Source organism: Xiphophorus maculatus, chromosome 20 (genome assembly GCF_002775205.1).
Source record: "Xiphophorus maculatus strain JP 163 A chromosome 20, X_maculatus-5.0-male, whole genome shotgun sequence".
Classification (NCBI taxonomy): domain Eukaryota; kingdom Metazoa; phylum Chordata; class Actinopteri; order Cyprinodontiformes; family Poeciliidae; genus Xiphophorus; species Xiphophorus maculatus.
Genome location: NC_036462.1, coordinates 5,887,701 through 5,907,603, shown reverse-complemented (window position 1 = coordinate 5,907,603; position 19,903 = coordinate 5,887,701). Strand labels below are relative to the sequence as shown.

The window sequence follows — 19,903 nt, the reverse complement described above, 5'->3', positions numbered from 1 at the left end:
TTTTCTTGCGCTTCTCACATGAACATCCTGGTCGGGGCCTAAAGACGAGCGATGTAAGACGTGTTCCTATTGGTTAGCGCTGAGTAAAGCGGATGACGAGCGATGTAAGACATGTTCCTATTGGTTAGCGCTGAGTAAAGCGGATGACGAGCGATGTAAGACGTGTACTTATTGGTTAGCGCTGAGTAAAGCGGATGAGTCTGACTCTCTGAGATCTCAGAACTGTGTCCCGAACTGCAGAGCTTCGGTGACGGACACAGAATGTGAATGGTAAATAATCTTCACAAAATTACACCGTTTAGCAGCTACTAAAGTGTCCACCTTGTTTCAAAGAAGAAATCTTACACATTTTATGACGACAGTCATATTTTGTCTGCCGTGATCCCCGGTAGCATATCGTGCTAGGCTAGCTAATGTTAGCACTAGGTAAAGTGCATAAACTAGGCTTGTGTAATATTCGCCTGTCTTTATGTTGAATTCGTTAACCAGCGCACCTCTTCCTCCAAATGTATCTAGAGGAAATATGTTAAAAACTGTTGTGTAATCCTCCTGTGTGTGTATTAACTAGCATTGACGCTAAAGTGGGAAAACACAGCGGATCGCTGCACCAATGTTATTAGGTCCACGTTAAGTGACCGTACAGATTATTTATTTACCAAGCACATAATCAGTGTTGTGGATGAGGGAGGCAATGTAACTCTTAAATATATATTTCCATCCAGATGCAAAATGAAAAACCAAGCTGGTAGATCACAGGCCGAAGCAGGATATTCACATAATTTCTGTCTTTTTTATTATTTGGTGTGTGTGTGTGTGTTGTACTTAGTTTTATTTAGAATTAGATGTAATATGCCCTTTGCTGTGGTACTGTATGTTGTAAAATTAAATTGCTGTTCTCCTAATTCCCCATCCTAGTCTGACCAGCAGAGTGCAGCTGAAGCAGGACAGGCTTGTGGTTTTACTGAACAGAGCGATTCCTCCAGCTAGAGAGGATCAGAACATGAGGATGGAGAGACCAGCAGGTTTTGGGTCAGAGACGGCCAGGTAGGGAAGGAAGTGTTGCTTTTAACTATATTTAACTATAGTTAAAAGCAACACTATATTTCTAACTATATTTCTCCAAGTCAGCTTCTTTATTTTTGTTTAAAAAATAATAATTCTTACAATTTAATTGAGATAATTATTTTTTTGTTTGAATTTTTTTTTTTTTTGATTGAATAATTGTGAAACAAATTTAACTCCATAGTTTCCTGGATCTGGGTAGTTTGCTGGCTAGCACTCACTAGCGCTAAGCTATCTGGGTCTAACTTGCCAAGTTCCTGCTTGATTGTAGTAGTTGGCAAAAATATTGATTCATCAATGCTTTCTAGTTTTTTCACCAATTAAATATTGATTCGAAAAAGATCAAGATCTCCTCTGAATCACTGTGTCATTTTAAACGGTTCTGCATCTTGAGTTTATTTGCAGTTGTTGGGCATTAAATTGTAAACATTAATAACCTAAATCAGCCGATCACAAACAACATGAGCTGCTCAGATCACAGACCTTTCCCCCCAAAACACAGGCTGACCGAGAAACTAAAATGGCCGCTGGTCTAAATTTAGTAATTTAACTAATTTTTACTTAGCCTTTAGTATCATGCAAAACCACAACAAAAAATATCGGAATTCAGCATAAAAACGAATTGAGCTTCAAGCCTTCTGTGAAGCCTTAAACAGAAACTCTGAGATTGGTGAACTATGATATCATCAAGTCAACCTTCTGAGTACAGCTCTGAGTTTTTATTAAAGGGGTTTTATTTATAAGGGACAGTTTGGAAACCTCTCAGATGTTCAGTTAGATGTTAAGAAGTCTTTAGTCCGCCTGCAGTTCAGCTCCCTTCAGTCATGCTGTGAGATTAAAAGGAAGTTCTGGTCGGCACATAAATAAAAGGATTTAACTGGAAAATGTCAGAAAGCAGGTTTTTATGTTTGTATCAGTAAAACTTGTTGAATCTGCAGCTGCTGCGACACACTTTCCTCAGTCTGTCGATATTTACATCATCTATTTATATCAGATCAGCAGAAGATTATGACCACCAACAGTTTCAGTCCCTCAGATTGGACGTCTCTGCATCTAAGGTTTGGTTCCACGGTCCAGTCTGTGTTGAACCTCCTCTGGTGGTTCACACACACACACACACACACACACACACACACACACACACACACACACACACACACACACACACACACACACACACACACACACACACACACACTCTAACAGAGCTAATCATGCTCCCTCACATTCTTACACAGAACCAGCAGAACCAGTACCAATGCTTAGCTACCCTCGGCTCTGTGGTGCCCTCTAGTGGCGGCCCGGAGGTGTTTCGGGAGTAAAACGGTGAGCAGGCGGTCATAATGTTCTGGCTGCCAGGTCCAGTTCTTCTTAGACAGCGGTGCTGGTGGTGTTGCTGGTGCTGGCGGTGGGCTGGATGTCGCTGCTTCCTGCCATCATTTCCCTCAGGCCTTTGCTGAAGTGAAGGTTGGCTCCGATCACGATGAAACCCTGCGGAGTGACACAGCCTGGTGATTGGTTGCTACAGTCAGCTCTGATGTGGTTTGTTACGCAGCTTTGCTGGTCAGGAGACCAGCTGCACATTGCGTCCCCATACCATTTATAAAGGGAACCTGTTATTCAAAATTCACATTTTGCACATTTTTATGCTTCCATTTGAGTCTCGTCTGCTTCTTAAAACAGCCCAAGCGATTAAAAAGGTGTTTTTGGTAATAAGTTTTTTTTAGGGTCTGGAAAACGAGCCGTTTCAAAATCCTCCTAAAAATAGCGTCACAAATCAGCAGGTACCTGTTACCCTAGCAACCGCAGTGAATCCCTGTCCGTTTCCTAGCAATTGCAATGATCCCAGTCCATAACCTAGCAACCCCTTTATAGCTGCATTCTCGTTGGTTGTGCTGGAGGCTCCACTAATGTTTTTCAAAGATGTTTGGTTGTATAATTGCTTCTATTTGCAGCCATTGTCTTGTGCAAGTGTAACCAATGAGTTGGGGGGCGTGGCCAGCAGCAGCTGATTTGCGTTTAAAGAGACAGAGGCCCTAAAACCGCTCATTATGAAAGAAGCTTAATATCCAGAGCTGACCAGATTAAAATCTGATTGATTTTGTGAGAAAAATGTAATGATCATGTTTTGTATAGATCATAGACCGGTCCTAACCTGTTAAAGGAAACGTCACCTTTAAAGATTCATCAGTTCCAGAGAAACTGGATGTTTGTAATGCATAAACACAAACGGATGTAAAACTCTGCAAACATCAGAGGTGAACACACATTGTGATACTCCACCACCTCCTCGATGAAATCCATCCCATCAGCCAGTGGGATCCGGACTCCCCTCTTGGTCCAGTCTAGACTCAGAACCAGAACAAAACCACTCAGAGCATCGCTGGAACTCAGAAGTTCTGGTTACAGAGAAGAAGCAGGTTCTTACTGTTGATGAGAGGAACCACGGACATCTGCAGCATGGTCTTCAGAGGAGCCTGCAGAGGAATCAGCTACAGACAGACAGACGGTCAGAACCGGTTCTGTGGTCCATCAGGAGGCATTGAAACCAGGAAGTAAAGACACACTTACAGCCAGAGACTCCAGAGCTGATTGGTTGGAAAAGATCTTAAACCTGGAAGACAACAAAGACGTCTCTGATGAATCCAGAAACGAAGAGTTGGAGCAAAATTTGACTTTAGACCAAGATCTGGTTTCAGAATTAAGGCTGCATCATTCACACCAAGCCTGTTCAGTCCACTTTAACCAGACTCCGGACCGTCTGTCTAGTCAAAGTCCGGTTTGGTTGGTGAGTTGTGAACGCTAATCAACCTCTGACCTTTGGTCCTCCGGTCTGGGTTCAGTTGAAGTGAACTCTGGTTCAGTTTGAATGTGAACGCCAAGCGGACTGGAGACCTCTCCAAAAGCAGGAAGTGGACTACAGCGCAGGGCATTCTGGGTAACCAAAGCTAACGTGCTAGCCTAGCACTAGCAGCAGAAATGGCTCCTGGTCTTCAGCCAAAGACTAAACAGAAATCCTCCAACACTAAAATCTGACGCCTCCATCTTGTTTCCATCTGGTGAAGAAGGAAGTTGCTCTCAGTGTCTTCAGAGGTTTTTGTGTGGTTTCCTTCAGTGGTTCTTGGTGCAGTGCCCCCACAGGCCAGGAGGGGAACAGGTTGGTTTGACTCAGAGAACCACAACAGCTAGAGATGGAGTTCTGGTTCCAGTAGAACCGGGTCGACCAATAGAAACACTGCTGCTTCAAATCAATGTTTATTCTCTCACTTTAAAAACTTTTTGAACTGAGTTTTCCGGACTATTGGGGGAAACAGCCTAAGTGTTGAACCAGATGTGACTTCAGTTTGAGTCCAGAACCAGGAAGGGTTTGTGGTTTAAGTCTAGAACTAGGATTGTGTTTAAGGGAAAGTGAAACCTTTACCTGCGTAGATCAGCATGCACAGCCAGACGTTTTCCTCTCATGGAAACTTTTGCATTAAACTTAGCTTCCTGCAGAAAGAGAAAATAGTTGTCTTTGAATTAGTACATTTAAATTGTTGTTCAGCCCGGTCCAGTAAACTGGGAGTTCTACTGGGCTGCAACCAGTCAGACTGAGGGATCCAACAATATCAGACCGAATGTAGTTGTGTGTGTTTAGTACCATGGTCATACTGCTGAGCTGGACCGGAGATTGGCCTGGTGGCAGAACCATCACCTTGACGATGGCTGTCATGACAACGGTGGCCCCGGACGTTTTGATGGAGGTTTTTGGGGGCGAGTTGACAGCAAGCTGCAGGGACAGTGGTGCATCCACCAGAGCTGGGTTCTGACGGAACAACATCAAGAACATCAGGAACTACTGAGGACTACAAAGACCGGTTCTGATTGAGTTCTGATTCTGCTGACCATCATCATGATGGTTCCAAAATACGTCGTCCTCAGCAACATCTCCAGATCTTTGGGCATCTGAAGGAAAAAAAGGCAGAAGTTCAGTCTGGGTATCTTTGATTGCTGACTGACTGTTTGGCTGGTTGATTAGTGATTGATTGGTGGTTGGATAGTTGACTGATTGATTGGCAGGTTGGTTGATTGATTGAGTTAAAGAAAAAACTGGACCTAAAATGAATTTCAGATTTGAATCTGTACGGCCCTTAAAGAACTTTAATTTCTATCTCTGAATCTTAGTGCCGTCTTGAGGTTCTCTGTGAGTCGGGTCCAGTGGCCTGTCTGTTCTGGTTCACCTTCTCGTTGACGATGTGCATTTGGAAGATCCCAGCAGAGTAGTAGGCGAACATCCCGCTGTCGAAGAAGAACTCAGACAGAGCGAGGTAGACCATGCGGTCGTACTCCCTGATGACCGGCTCCACCGCGTAGTTCACCAGCGGCTGGTTCTGGTTGGACAGGTCAAAGAACATCCCCTGCAGAATGGACGCACTGTTGGTACCAGCTCTGACCCAGTTCTGTCACAACATGGCAACGAGTCCTACCCTGAAGTTCATGTCGAGGCTCCGCGACGTCACCACGGGATCGCTGATCAGAGAGTAGTCGATCCCGATGTAGTGATCCACTTCGCTCCGCACCGGGATCGTCTCCAACATGGCGTTCACGTGAACCAGAGCAGCGTGGTTCAGCGCCGGGCAGATCTGCGGCGAAAACGCACAAGTTCCGAACCAGAAGACCAGGTCCGGGCCAGAGCCAGATCCTATTCTGAACACCCAACAAAACCCAAGCCAGGATCCGGTTCTGGCTGTGATCAGAACTGGGACCGGATCAGAGAGTGGACCCACCTGTTGGTTGAGGAAGAATCGCATCCCGGTGGTCAGAAATCGGGCCAGGAAGTCATAAATTTTCCTGAAAACAGAAGTTCCTGGTTAGGTCATGTGCCAGCCTGGCAGCTACTTCCTGTTATTGATCAGTAATTGGCTGATTGGTTCTGGTTCTGGAGTTGGCTATGCCGTTCTCTGATTGGGTTGTACCCAAGCGTCCCGCTGAACTCTGCTCTCATTTTCTTGATCTTGGCGTCACAGCTGATGTTGTTGATCTTCAGCCGCCCTACGTCGTCTCGGATCAGGTTCACAGCCGTGTTGATGTTGACGCCGTCGGCCGACGCGTTGATGTTCCCCGTGTCGTAGCTGGAAAAACAAGCAGGCAGCCATGTTTTCACTGTTTCCCAACCATTTAAACTTAAAAAAACAAAGTTCAAGTAACTGACAAAATCAGTTGAGTTAGAGCCCAAACTGTTGGATTTAACATCAGAAATTAATGTGATCACTAGAGTTAGAAGCATCAACTCACAAGAACCAGTAGAGGATCCGGCGCTGGAAGCTCAGCGCGATGGACGAGTTCTGAACGTCGAACAGCAGACCGACGTCTGGGAGGAACCGCAGGTCCGCATGGCTCAGGTTCAGTTCTGTGATCTTCACGCTGAGCAGAGAGGAAGACATAATGAATCGGATCATGGCCAGCACCTCGGTCCGGCCGGACAGAACCGGCAGCAGAACTCACTCTGTGATGGTGTACTGGAACCGGCCCTCGGTCCCCTTCATCTCCGGCATGCTGATGTTACTGAGCTCCTCTTCCACAAACCTCTGAGTCTCAAGCTTTACTGGGAAGACGCAAAAAGAACTCACACACACACACACACACGTTTACGTGGCTGTCTTTGTCTTTCCATTGACTCCCATTCATTTCTACAGCCTAAACCTAAACCTTATCCTAACCCAAACCCAAACTCAATTCACACCTTAGTCCTAAATCTGACCCCTGACCCATAAACAGCGTTTTGGGTCAGGGGTCCCACAAGGAGCAGCGGGTCCCCACAGCGTAGTATGTGTCAGTAAAATGGTCCCCACTAGGTATTACAAACAAACACACAGACACACACACACATTATTACACATTGACACACACTAATAATAAAATAAGGAACAATAATTCCTTATTTTTGATACGAGTTCCACTGGCAGATTATTTCACTTCTAACTAAATATTTTCCATATTACAAGTGAAATGATCTCCCAGAAGAACTTGTTCTTTTTATTAATATTAATATTATTAACACTGACTTAAAACAAACTTCTATATCTTACTGAAAAGTTACTTATGAATTGGTTTTGTTTGATTTTAAGTGAACTCAGATATTTGGACCAGAAACTACAGTTTTGTGTTTTTGCAGTGTATGTTTTAGTTGCATCCTTTTACATCATGTTGTAATAAATTCATATTCATCCACCTTCACTGATCTCACATTTAATCAGTGAATAATCAGTGAGTCAATTAATCACAAGATAAATTAAAATGAGCCCAATAATTTCCATTTTTATTCATTTATTTTTTAAAGATACATTTTGTTTACTGAGACCTCATAATTATTTTTTTCTGGTTTTGGTTGTCGATTTTTATTTTGGATATTTAAAATATCTTCCAGTTCCAGTGGAGTTAAAGTTTGTTGGTCTTTCAGAGAGCAAACGTTTCGCTATTTATTACGGGGAAATATTATCGTTTCTTGCAATAATTATTGGGATAATTATCAACAAGGCAGTTCAAACAGGAGCCTTAAAGAAACCATCAGCTCTGAGCTGGTTCTGTTCTGCAGCCGAAGGCCCGGTTCGCAGGTCCGGTTACTCACACAGCTCCAGGCCTTTATCGGTGATCCGGATCTTACAGCCGGCTGGTTCTGGAGCCGCCATGATGGAGCCCACCGGCAACAGGAGGAGGAGTGGCAAGAGGAAGGAAGTCATCCTGATCTGGAGCTGCAAGGAAACAGACGACATGGGCCCGGTTCTGGTTCTGGTTCTGAAGAGTAGCAAATTTCCTCCAAAAAATGCAGAACTTTTGAGATTAATCTCAGAAATTTTCCAGAAAAAAACGTGGATATTAGTCAAATTTTCTTGTTTCTAGAAAATTAATCTCAAAATTTCCAATTTTTTCTGAAAACTTTTTTATATTTCAAAATGTTCTTGTTTTTTCCAGCAAATGTGTGACTGAGCTCAGAAATGAATTTGTTTTTTTCTAGAATATTTCTGAGATTAATCTCAAATTAGATATTTTGGGGGTGTAAATGTTCTCCTTTTTTCAATGTGCAGCGGCATCATCGCTGTAGAAAGATGTTTGTTAGAAGCTGCAATCTGCTGGTTCTGTTCATCAGACGGTGTTCTCATGTCGGACCTCGACGGAAGCGTTTATTCTACGGAGCGAGGCGTTGAAGTGGGGAGGGGGCCTTTGTCCCGTCTGTCCTCAGATGGAGACAGGAAGCGGGTCGGGGGACAGTCGGGGGTTTCAGGCTGTTGTGAAACAAACTGGGGTTACTGCAGTTCATGCTGAGCTCTTGTTGAAATGGCGTCACATGGAGAGATGTTTTCAGCTTTCTGTTCACGCAGTGGGACCGCCAGGCGGGCCGCTGACCGGACCCGGCGGTTCTGTCACGTCTCCATCAATGATCAGTCAGAAATAAACAGATGAGGAAAACAAGATGCCTGTGAGTCACAGCTCAGGGTTTAGCACACACACACATTTCACCCAATGAACTTTAACCTTTCAGCTAGACAGGGCCTGCAGACCAAACCCAGGGCGCAGTTAACCCAGCAGCAGATGTTTAATCACAGCGGTTTACTGAACAGCCAATCAGCTCACAGCTGCTGCAGACACAAGACCGCAGGCGCAGTCGTTAACGCCGCAGACGCTCTGAAACGTCCATCTGTCTGCCGAAAACTGATGCTGAGCTCTGACCTTTGACCTGATCCAAAACCAAACTCAACCACCCAGATCATCAAGGTCTGGGAGGCTGATGATCTCCCAGACCTTGGAGATCAAGGTCTGGGATCAAACCGGCCCAGATCGGTTTGGGCCGATCTGGGCCGGTTTGGAGTCGGCCCAGATCATCTGAGTCAGGCTGAAAACACGGAATCAAACCTGAAACATCTGGATCCAGAAGAACCAGAGCCGGTTCTGGGAAACACTCACGTCCTCCTCCCCATGGCCGCAGCCCGTTACTCTGTTACTCCTGATAATCTGTGGTTAATCTGTAGTCAGTCTGTCTCTGGCTCCATCTGAACTTTCCTCTGAATGTCTGAGCAGAAACTCACCGTAGCGCTGCAGGAGGAGGAGTTGTGACCCGTCGGTTCTGGTCCCTTCTGGTTGGTTGTTTCTGCTCTGCCGGCTCGGTTGACTCTGAGCGTCTGATTCTCTGTGGAGAGTTTTATCCCCAGGGACTGACTCCGCCCCCTGCTCTTCCTCCTCCTCTGCATCCTGGATGAAGCTCAGCTGAAGCTGCTGCTTTCCGTTTAGGAAAAATAAAGTTTTTTTAATATTCAGGTTATTTGAACTTCACACTGAAGATCTACAAACATTCGACCTTCAATTGGAAAACCAAACAAGCTCAAAGCTGCAGAATGTAACGTTTATAAAAAAAAATGTGTTTTACAAAAAAATCTATCTCCTCCTCTGTCGTCTGCAGTAATGCAGCACTCTGTCAGAAACAGCCAATCAGAGCCAGGAGGAGGGTCTTGGTGCTGTTAATCAACATCATGTAAGCACTGCTAAGAAACAGCTTACAGCTCCATGAGAAATGGAGAAACTGGTGTTCAACATTAAGTTATGTGAGAAATCAATTATAGCTCAGGAATATTCTTGCAGCCACGTTAGACAAACAGTATCTTGTATTCCCAAAATGTGCAAAGCTAAACGTTTTATCTTCTTACTATGAGGTTTAAATGATAAATTTGAATGAAGCAAAATGCAGATATTTAAATTTTTTCACCAATGTGATTTTTAGTCTTATACTTTTGATCTATGTATATAGATAACAGTATCATGTGCAAATCGGTGGATATAGCGTCGCGAATCAGCAGGTACTGCCCTGTTACCTAGCAACCCCTTTAGAGCTGCATTCTTGTTGGTTGTGCAGGAGGCTCCACTAATGTTTTTCAAAGATGTTTGGTTGTACCCCTTATAGTCCATACATACATAGTCTTGTACATCTGTAAAGAAATATCTATATCTCGTAGAGCACTTCTGGATAGATGCAAACTACATCTCGTTGCTTGTACTTGTGACAGTGCAATGACAATAAAGTTGAATTCTATTCTATTCTATAATTGCTTCTATTTGCAGCCATTGTCTTGTGCAAGTGTAACCAATGATTGGGGGGCGTGGCCAGCAGCAGCTGATTTGCGTTTAAAGAGACAGAGACCCTAAAACAGCTCATTATGAAAGAGGCTTAATATCCAGAGCTGACCAGAATAAAATCTGATTGATTTTGTGAAGAAAATGTAATGATCATGTTTTGTATAGATCATAGACCGATCGTAACCTGTTAAAGGAAACGTCACCTTTAAAGATTCATCAGTTCCAGAGTTTGTAATTAGCTTAGACCGGCGCTATTATGGCTGCTGATTTTAACCTTACAGGAGCAGCAAACTAAAAATAATTATTTAGATTTATATATGCAGAGAGGTACTTAGCTGTGCCATATTATTTTAACCATTTGAAAATAATAAACACCAAGTTTACAGTAAACAGGTTAAAGAAGTTTGATATCTGTTTCAGAGATTAACCCTTATTTCTGTAACAACTATGAAAATAATGGAAATAATTTTTCCATGTGTAGTAGCAATTAGTTTGTATTCAATATTATTTTAAATAAATATTTTTTATCATGCTAGCTTGGTGCTCTTGGGGGCCCCCTGGTGGTGTGGGGGCCCTGAGCAGCTGCCTAACTCACATTCTGCTGTTGAATGTTTGGGTCAGAACCAGAACTGAAAATGTGTAATTATTAAGATGACAAACAAGTTGCTCTGATTTTTCAGCTACATCTCCTGTTAAATGGATTCTCAATCTAAGGTTCAAACAAACATATTTTACTTTGTGTAATAACAGAATAAAAATGTAATAAAATGCAGCAGTGTCATCCAGGGATGTGGAAATGTGGCGTTGTGACCTGAGGTGAGAATGTGAATCCAGACGGATACACGTCGTCTCTCAGACTGTAACAGTGTTTCCAGATGACTGGCTCAGGCCTCTGCTCTCCACTCGGTCAAACAGCTTCAAGCAAACTACAGATTCTGCTGATTCACCCTAAAAATAAATATGTTTTATCACTTAGGATTTTCTCAACTTTAAACTAATATCAGCAACATGTTGCTTCCTGTCCTGATTCTCTTCTTGTCATATAAAAATATGAAATTGAAATGCGATTATTGTTACTGACTGGACGCTGCATCACATTTCAACTGTGAAATTCTGTAATTTATGCTTTATGATTCTGGTTAAATGATTTCTGTCTGGACAACAAAATAACCACAAACGAGTTCATTTGTTTTTCTGTTGCAATGTAACCGATTATGACAAGATGAAGGTGGATAAACAGTTTTCATGTGTCGGTAAGTCGTTTCTGCCCATCAGCATAAAATCGGCGCATATTTGAGGATGATTGACAGCACTAGGTCCCGCCTCCTGACGCTGATTGGTTGTTCTTGATATTTCTTCAGATGGCAACAGTAACTCAGGAAGGAGATTGATCTTTTCACAGATATTTGTTTCATATTATACTATCACAACATGGAGACAATTTTAACAATTGTAAAAAAAAAAAAAAAAAGGGTTTTATAAAAGTTGCAAACTGCAGCTGTAAGTACATCTGTTGTCTTTAACTTTTTACAGTCAGATTTCTTTTAGGGGGAAAATGGGTAGATCAGTAGTTAGAAAGGATAAAATATAATATTATTTTACAGTTTACATACAGGAATCTGTTTTATTGACAAATGAAGAATTGTTAAAACATTTTAGTCAGTTTAATTCATGTGTAATTTTAACTGTAGCCTGTTGGCTTGTAAAATGTAATTTATTATGTAATTTTTGTGGACCATCTAAAGTACATGTGTCAAACTCAAGGCCTGTGGGCCAAATCCGGCACGCAATAGCTTTTTATGTGGCCCTCTAGATTGTAGACTAAAAACTAAGTGTGCTTAAATATTATGTTTTCACTCAAATCAATGCAGTTTTTATCTGTTTATTGCCAAATTATATCAATCAGTCCCTCCAGTTTCTTGAGAATTACTGTAGAAATTCACACAAAATCAACAAATCCCTGCACTTTTTTGTGCTAACAATTTGTAGTTTATTGCAGATTTTTCTCAAAATGTGTCAAAAACTTTCTTACTTGTCCTAAACGGCTGCCTCAGCCTTAATGGATGTCAGATTATAGTCCCTGATCTATACAGCGAGTAATAAAAAGTCGCATTTACTGTCAAAAATAAGTGCAAATATTGTAAATAATTCCAACTCTGACTTTATTGCAAATAAAAAACCCCACACACAAAAAGAATCAAAATCCTGGACGGACTGAAAAGATGTTCAATAACATGATTTAATTTTAAGAATTAACTGATATTTTAAGAGTTTTCTAATACATTTGGCAGAACCGGCCCTTTAAGTGCGTTCATGATCTTGATTTGGCCCAAAACGAAAATGAGTTTGTTGACACCCCTGATCTAAAGGGTTGGGAACCGCTTCACTGGGCCCCAAACGGCGTCTCGGTCGGGGCCCCATGCGGCTCGAACCGGCCCTGGTTCTGCCATCTCCGCTCCGCAGCAGCAGGGGGCGCGAAAGCAAAGACATGGAGACACCAACCGGAAATACGCGCTTCAGCTTCCGGCTTCCGTAAACACGTGTAAGTGTGTTGAGAGGAGCGAGAGAGGCAGAACCTTTCAGAACCTCTCGGAACCAGGTAGAACCGCTCACGTCTGAGTGGACCGGAATTGCGGGACCATGTTGGAGCAGCTGGGTCTGATCGGAACCATCCGGGACGAGGATCTGAGTCCAGAGGAACCGGAAACAGAATCGGAACAGGAGGTAAGCCAGTCCAGGACCAGAACCAAACATGAAACTGATTGTTGTACCGCAGCTGCTGCTGGGTCAACTGGACTCTCTGAGGTTCGGATCTGTCTGGTTCTGATGAAATGGATCCGACTATCAGATCTAAGACCAGCTGAATGTTCTGGAACAAAGTCCAACAGAACCGCGACCCTGATCCAAGCATGTGAAGGGTTCGGTTCTGTTCCAGTTAAAACCAAAAACTGGACCTCGAGGTTCCGATGTGTTCAGGAGGAGCAGCAGTTGCTATGGAAACGCTCCGTAATAAACCATAATCCGGGTTCTGATGAGGCCTGTTGGACTAAAAACACATTTAATCCCAGAGTCTGGATTAAAAGGTTCTGATTGGTCCGGTGAAAAATTCTGATCCGTTTAAAATTATGATGAACAGAAGCCGCCACACTGGATCAGAACCGACCGGTCCAGATCTGTTTCAGGAGCTTATGATGATGATGATGTTCTGCAGGAGGAGCCCATCATCCTGAACCGTAAGAAGAAGTTTGGAGGTCAAAGGTCGACAGACTTCAACTGTGGCTTTGAGTTTGGAGAGAAAGACAGTCTGAGCCTGGACGACGACTGGATCATGAGCGACGTCCTGAAGCAGCTCAAGAAGAAGGTAGAACCCAGCAGAACCAAACAGAACCTGCAGCCTGCTGCTTTACAAAATGTTCTGACCAGGTTCTGTGTTCACAGAGAACTGCGACGACCTTGGACCAGAAAATAGAGAAGGTCAGGAAGAAGAGGAAAGCTGAGGTGAGTCTGTCCTGAATCCACTTCCTGTTTTCATTTACTTCCTGTTTGATCTACTTCCTGTATGAGTCGTAGTCTTTTGTCTTTAGGAGAAACCGTCTCAGAGTTCTGAAGGTTCCTCAGAGATGAAGGAGGAGGAGGAGCCAGCTGAGGGAGACGAAGAGGAGGAGGAGGATGGTGATGAAGAGGAGGAGTTTGGCTCAAGTGATGAAGAGGTTCTGACCAAATCAGGTATGTGCGCTGTCCTCCTGACGGTTCTGGTTCTGACTGGGTCTGAACTCATCAGATTTTCTAATCTGCTTCCTGTTTCCTGTCAGACACTCTGAGGGAGAAAGAGCGGCGAGGGAGGAAGAAGAGGAATGCAGAGGAGGAGGTGAGGAAGAGGATCACAGGTGGGTCCTGATGAAGGCGTTACCACGGTAACGTCGGTCTCTGTGCTCAGGCTCCAGAGACGTTTTCCGAAGACGCGTCTCAGTACAACGAGCAGCTGACGTTCGAAGAGATGAACCTGTCCCGACCCATTCTCAAGGTGAGACCCGGCGGACCCGGATCTGGTTCTGGATCCGGTTCTGGTTCTGGTCTCATCTGCTCTGTGGTTCTGTTCCTGCAGGCCGTCACGGCTCTGGGCTTCAGAGAGCCGACACCGATCCAGAAGGCCTGCGTTCCCGTGGGGCTGCTGGGCAGAGACCTGTGTGCCTGCGCTGCCACCGGAACCGGTACTGGGACCGGTTCTGTTCTCTGGTTCTGTTCACCCCGACAGGACACATTAAACACTGATGGATGGATGAATGGATGGACGGACGGACGGACGGACGGACGGACGGACTGATTGATTGATTGATTGATTGATTGATTGATTGATTTCTGACAGAACCTGAGCCTCTGGTTCTGGTCTCTGGAACCGAACCAGAACCTTAACCAGAACCTCTCTTTCGGTTCCGTCCTCAGGGAAGACGGCCGCCTTCATGCTGCCGGTGTTGGAGCGCTTGGTTTACAAACCCAGGACGTCCCAAGTGACCCGGGTCCTGGTTCTGGTTCCGACCAGAGAGCTGGGGATCCAGGTCCACTCGGTGGCCCGCCAGTTGGCCCAGTTCACCTCCATCACCACCTGCCTGGCTGTTGGTATGGAAACGACCCTGTTCAGGTTGTTCCGGCCCAGTTCTGGTCCCGGCTGACCGCTGCTGTTGCCGTCTGCAGGCGGTTTGGACCTGAAGTCACAGGAGGCGGCTCTGAGGGCGGGTCCAGATGTTCTGATCGCCACACCGGGCCGACTGATCGACCACCTTCACAACACGCCGAGCTTCGAGCTGAGCCACATCGAGATCCTGATCCTGGACGAGGCCGACAGGTGGGGGCGCCGACACCGGCCGACGGAACCGGACCGCTGGCGTAGCCGCTAATGGCCCGGTTCTGTGTGATTCTGACAGGATGCTGGACGAGTACTTTGAGGAGCAGATGAAGGAGATCATCAGGCTGTGCTCCTACAACCGGCAGACCATGCTGTTCTCAGCCACCATGAGCGAGGAGGTACGGCCACAGGACAGCAGCTGTTACCATAGCAACATGTGACACATGATAGTCACATGACGTCCAGTCCGTCAGGCGCTTTGCTGCTATTTGACAACGCTACGACCATTAAATGACAAAGTCAGGAAAAAGTTTTAATGAAAGAAAATGGTGAGGGAGAAGGAAGTGCTAGCTTGACTTTGACAATCATAACATGTAGCTGTGCTGTGGAATTTGGTGTTTCAGTTCAGTTTAAAGAAACCTTTCAAATTGGCTACCAAGCTAATGTACATTAGCTAGCTGGTAGATCATTAGCTGGATTAGTAGCTAACCTAAAAAGATAATAGATTCGCTAATAATTGTTAATCTATCGCTGTGGTAGATTAGCTAATAGCAGGAGTAGCTAATCTAACACAGCGATCAATTATTAATAATCATAAAGTAAACCTCAAGCCTGAAAGCATAAAACTATAACAGACTGAATCTTCTTTTCTTTGTGTGGAAAATGTCTCCGTGTTTTTTGGTGTTGAATCCTGATACAGTAGTGATGTTATTGTCAGTTGCTATGGCAACAAAGTCTGCGTGTAACATAGCCGACACAAAGAGTGAGAAAAAAGAACAACTCAAGTGTTAATGGCTTTTCTGCGTTATTTTCCCTTTGTTTGTTTTGACTCAGATAACAATCCCAACATTCAGGTTCCATTTAGTTAGCGCTTTTGTTAGCCGCTACGGATGGGAAGGAGAACAATCAGCTTTTAGCCCTGCAGCTAAAAGAGGGATTTAAACAATAAGATGCAATGTATGTCAATGGGTTCCCCCCATCCTGCAGTCACATGACCCGGTACTGTGGGTCATGTGACCCGGTTCTCTGCCTGCAGGTAAAGGACCTGGCGGCGGTGTCGCTGAAGCAGCCAATCAGGATCTTTGTGAACAGCAACACGGACGTGGCGCCGTTCCTCCGGCAGGAGTTCGTTCGAATCCGACCGCACCGGGAAGGAGACCGGGAGGCTGTGGTGGCAGGTAGGACCGGGCGGGCCAGGTTCTGCTGAGGTTCTGTTGTCCTCCGGGCCGGACCCTGACTCTCCGGATGTTCTGTGCCCAGCGCTGTTGACCCGGACCTTCCAGGACCACGTGATGGTGTTCACCCAGACCCGGAAACAGGCCCACCGGCTGCACATCCTGCTGGGCCTGCTGGGCCTGAAGGTCGGGGAGCTGCATGGAGAACTGAGCCAGAACCAGAGACTGGAGAACCTCAGGTAGGTTCTAATGGGTTCTAACGGGTTCAGATTACAGCTGCACTATCCGTCTTAAAAACAACATCTTCAGGTTTCAGATACGATTTCTGATTTTAATCAACGTTTTTGTACGACAGAGTATCGAGAAATGAGAACTTTAGTAGTTTAATTTAATTACGAGAATATAGTTATTAGGAGAATAAAAACACAATTTTACCAGGAGAACATTTTAAAATACAAAAAGCTGCTTTAATAAGAAAAGATTTGAGTCGTTGAGATCTGAGATCTGTTCCTTTTAGACAAAACTCTAGAAAAACCTGCTGAAAATAATTTGATGGATTAACCAAAGCATAACTTCACCAGATGCTCGACTTTCCGCTTTTTGTTTTTCATGAGTTCTTATAAACTAATTACTTCATTCTCCTAATATTAATGCTTTATTCTCGTATTGTTTCAACTTTATTCTGAGGAAATTTTAAAATCGTGTCTCAGCCCCAACTCTCTGTCTTTGACCTGAATTCAAAGTCCAAATAAGTAGAAGCTGTAAAACGCTTGTCAACCAAAACTATCCAGATTTTAAAAATAATTAAATCTTCAGAAACTATAAAATGGATCATTGGACAAATGGATCCATTTGTCCAATGTTCAGATGTTCTGGTCCGTCTCGGTTCTGCAGGAGGTTCAAAGACGAGCAAATCGACATCTTGGTGGCGACCGACGTCGCGGCCCGAGGTTTGGACATCGATGGCGTGAAAACGGTGAGAGTTCTGCTTCAGGTCGTTATGTGATCGGACCCGGAACAGAACCGGGTCGGCATCCTGAACCTGCTCCCACCTGCTGCCCAGGTGATCAACTTCACCATGCCGTCCACCACCAAGCACTACGTCCACCGGGTCGGCCGCACGGCACGCGCCGGCCGCTCCGGCCGCTCCGTGTCTCTGGTCGGAGAGTCGGAGAGGAAGACGCTGAAGGAGGTGGTGAAGTCGGCCAAGAACAGCGTGAAGGCCCGCGTCCTGCCCATGGGTGAGCACCAGGGGCGGTCCGTTTGCACAGCCGAGCCGGGTCAGAGCCAGACTGAAACCAGGTTTGTTTCCCCTCCAGAGGTCATCCTGAAGTTCAGAGATCTGATCAGCAAACTGGAGAAAGACGTTGAAGCGGTGATGAAGCTGGAGAGAGAGGAGAGAGAGATGGCTGCGTCTGAGGCCAAGGTAGGGCTGGACGGACCGGATCAGAACCCGAATCAGAAATGGATCAGAACCTGAAATTAAGATAATCTGAATAGTTTCCATTTGCGTGATTAATCATTTTTCTCTTTCTACTAATGATTACTGTCATTCTGTTATATTTTCTATTACTGCAAAATGGTGTAAAAACAGCAATTTTATCGCAATAACTTCTGGGACAATTTATCATCCAGCAGGGCTTCTCAATGACCTGCTGATGATAGCTGATGACGTGTGTGTGTGTGTGTGTGTGTGTGTGTGTGTGTGTGTGTGTGTGTGTGTGTGTGTGTGTGTGTGTGTAGCTGAGTGTGGCTCAGAAGCGTCTAGAAGGCTCTTCCAGCGACTCTCAGAGGGTTTGGTTTCAGACGCAGCAGGAACGCAAGCAGAGCCGCAGTGAGTGGAGGACTGTAGTACTCTGTAGTATTAAGTGTAGTATCAAAAGTACTGTTATCTGTAGTACTGTGTAGTACTCTGCATGATGCAGAGTACCATGTCTCAGATCGTTTTCTGTCCCTTCAGTGTCGAAGGCTCTGCAGGAGTTCGATTTGGCTCTGAGAGGAAAGAAGAAGAGAGAGAAGTTCCTGAAGGACGGGAAGAAGAAACAGCTGACGGTAAAATCAATCACTGATCGATCGGAGACCAACCTGAGCCTCTGAGCGTGCTCAGTGTGTCCTCTCTGTCCCAGTCTGAGGAGCGCGCTCAGTTCGAGATCCTGAAGGCTCAGATGTTCGCTGAGCGAGCCGCCAAGCGGGAGAGACGGGCGAAGAAAGCCAGAGCCATGCCTGAAGACGAGCCGCCACTGAAAGGTCAGAAACACGACACACTGAGACCCGACCAGAACCTCCAGAACCATGAACCCAACTGATGCAGACTGACCTGCTTCTGTCTGCAGCAACCAATCAGAAAGCAGCAAGCAGAGGCAGGAAGTCAGTGTTTGATGAGGAACTGACCAACACCAGCAGGAAGTCCCTGAAAAACTACAGAGCCGGGTGAGACTGGTTATCTATTGGTTATCTACTGGTTATCTATTGGTTATCTACTGGTTATCTATTGGTCATCTATTGGATGTCTGCTGGTTGTTGGTTACCAGTTGGCTGTCTGTTTTTTCTGACCTGCTGTCTGTCTCCTTCAGGCCATCCTTCGCAGACAGGAAGCGCCTCGGCTTGGACAGGAAGCGGTCAGGCGGCTCCAGGTAAGCCTCATGTCTGGGCTTTGGTGATAGTTCTGTTCGACCTGGTAGAAAGGTTCTGTTTTATTCCACAGGTTCAGGAAGAAGAAGTGAGGACAGAGAAACCAGATCTCCATGTCTTTATGTTGTTCTGCACCAGATTATAAATAAAGTTTGTCTGAAAGTGGTGGTGGCCCTGGTTGGTCATGTGACCTGGCTGTGATGGTCCGATTTGACCCATCGAACATTAAAACACCTGGATACCATCACTGGTTCTGTTGGACCGCTGAGGTTGGATCTCTGGTTTGGAGGTAGAACCGAGTTCTGACTGGTTCCTGAAAAGTTACTGCTGCCATCTGGTGGACGAGATGTGTAGCTTCAGACGAGTTTGGACCTTCAGAACCACATTTACAATACTACCTGTTTTTAATACAAATGTATGAAATGTAGATGCTTCTATTTTAGTTTTGTTTCAGGTTTAGTTTCATAAAAAATAAATATTTGGGTGTGTATATAACTAAAACGTCAGAATTAGAAAACGTACATTTGGGGAAACTACAAAGAAAATGTAAAACTCATTTCAGTGAGTGGGATTTATTTATTCTGGGAAAAATATTTACCACCAAAATGTCTAATATTTTGCACATACATTATGAATTCCCAATTCAGCAATCAAATATAAAAATCTGATGAAAAAACATTAGACATTTTAATTTAACAGTTTGAATAACTGCGTAATTTTTAGAAAAGTCTCTTGCCACTCATCATGATACGTTTTGACATAAATTTTATAAACAAACTTAGAAAATCCCTAGTTATTTCTTTTTCATGTATTTGCCTTTTTTAGTTATTAATTGCATTTCAGTGTTTGTCTTATTTTTTTCTCTTATCTGTTACTAAGGAACAATCTCGTTTGTTGATTATTTTTTGTTTTTCACTTCCATGTGCCTGAGCTGGCTCTTTCCAAGTTTGAATACTTTGACGCCATATTTGTTGTGTGTGTATAATATACTTTTATTGTTTTCTGAGAGAAACCAAATATTTTTCAACCTGTTGAAACAAACAGGTTCTTTATAAAAGAATATTTCTGTCATTGGTTTCATTCTTTG

At 44.5% G+C, this 19,903-nt stretch overlaps 2 protein-coding genes across 4 annotated transcripts; one reads left to right on the top strand and one right to left on the bottom strand.

Moving 5' to 3' along the window:
* Window positions 1-1,947: 1,947 nt before the first annotated feature.
* pltp (phospholipid transfer protein) lies at window positions 1,948-9,117 on the bottom strand. Of its 3 annotated transcripts, XM_023325169.1 has the most exons (15): window positions 8,953-9,117; window positions 7,670-7,793; window positions 6,547-6,646; window positions 6,337-6,465; window positions 6,018-6,173; window positions 5,829-5,892; window positions 5,529-5,684; window positions 5,283-5,459; window positions 4,948-5,007; window positions 4,703-4,867; window positions 4,484-4,551; window positions 3,634-3,676; window positions 3,491-3,554; window positions 3,331-3,407; window positions 1,948-2,553 (listed from the first exon to the last, which is right to left on the bottom strand). In XM_023325169.1, the coding sequence occupies exons 1-15, from the start codon at window positions 8,959-8,961 to the stop codon at window positions 2,434-2,436; spliced, it is 1,512 nt and encodes a 503-aa protein (XP_023180937.1). In that variant the 5' UTR covers window positions 8,962-9,117; the 3' UTR covers window positions 1,948-2,433. The 3 variants fall into 3 exon arrangements, with proteins under 3 accessions (XP_023180937.1, XP_023180938.1, XP_023180939.1); XM_023325170.1 differs by lacking the exon at window positions 8,953-9,117 and having other exon boundaries at window positions 6,547-6,892; window positions 7,670-7,743; XM_023325171.1 differs by lacking the exon at window positions 1,948-2,553 and having other exon boundaries at window positions 3,330-3,412.
* A 3,556-nt stretch (window positions 9,118-12,673) lies between these two features.
* ddx27 (DEAD-box helicase 27) lies at window positions 12,674-18,982 on the top strand. Its single transcript, XM_023325758.1, has 21 exons — window positions 12,674-12,891; window positions 13,379-13,528; window positions 13,606-13,665; window positions 13,752-13,893; window positions 13,980-14,035; window positions 14,105-14,191; window positions 14,273-14,378; window positions 14,611-14,784; window positions 14,860-15,010; window positions 15,090-15,189; window positions 16,047-16,188; window positions 16,271-16,424; window positions 17,080-17,161; window positions 17,249-17,426; window positions 17,505-17,611; window positions 17,929-18,019; window positions 18,146-18,237; window positions 18,312-18,432; window positions 18,519-18,615; window positions 18,759-18,818; window positions 18,890-18,982. Exons 1-21 carry the CDS (start codon window positions 12,808-12,810, stop codon window positions 18,906-18,908), a joined length of 2,253 nt encoding a protein of 750 aa, XP_023181526.1. The 5' UTR covers window positions 12,674-12,807; the 3' UTR covers window positions 18,909-18,982.
* The last annotated feature ends 921 nt before the right edge of the window (window positions 18,983-19,903 follow it).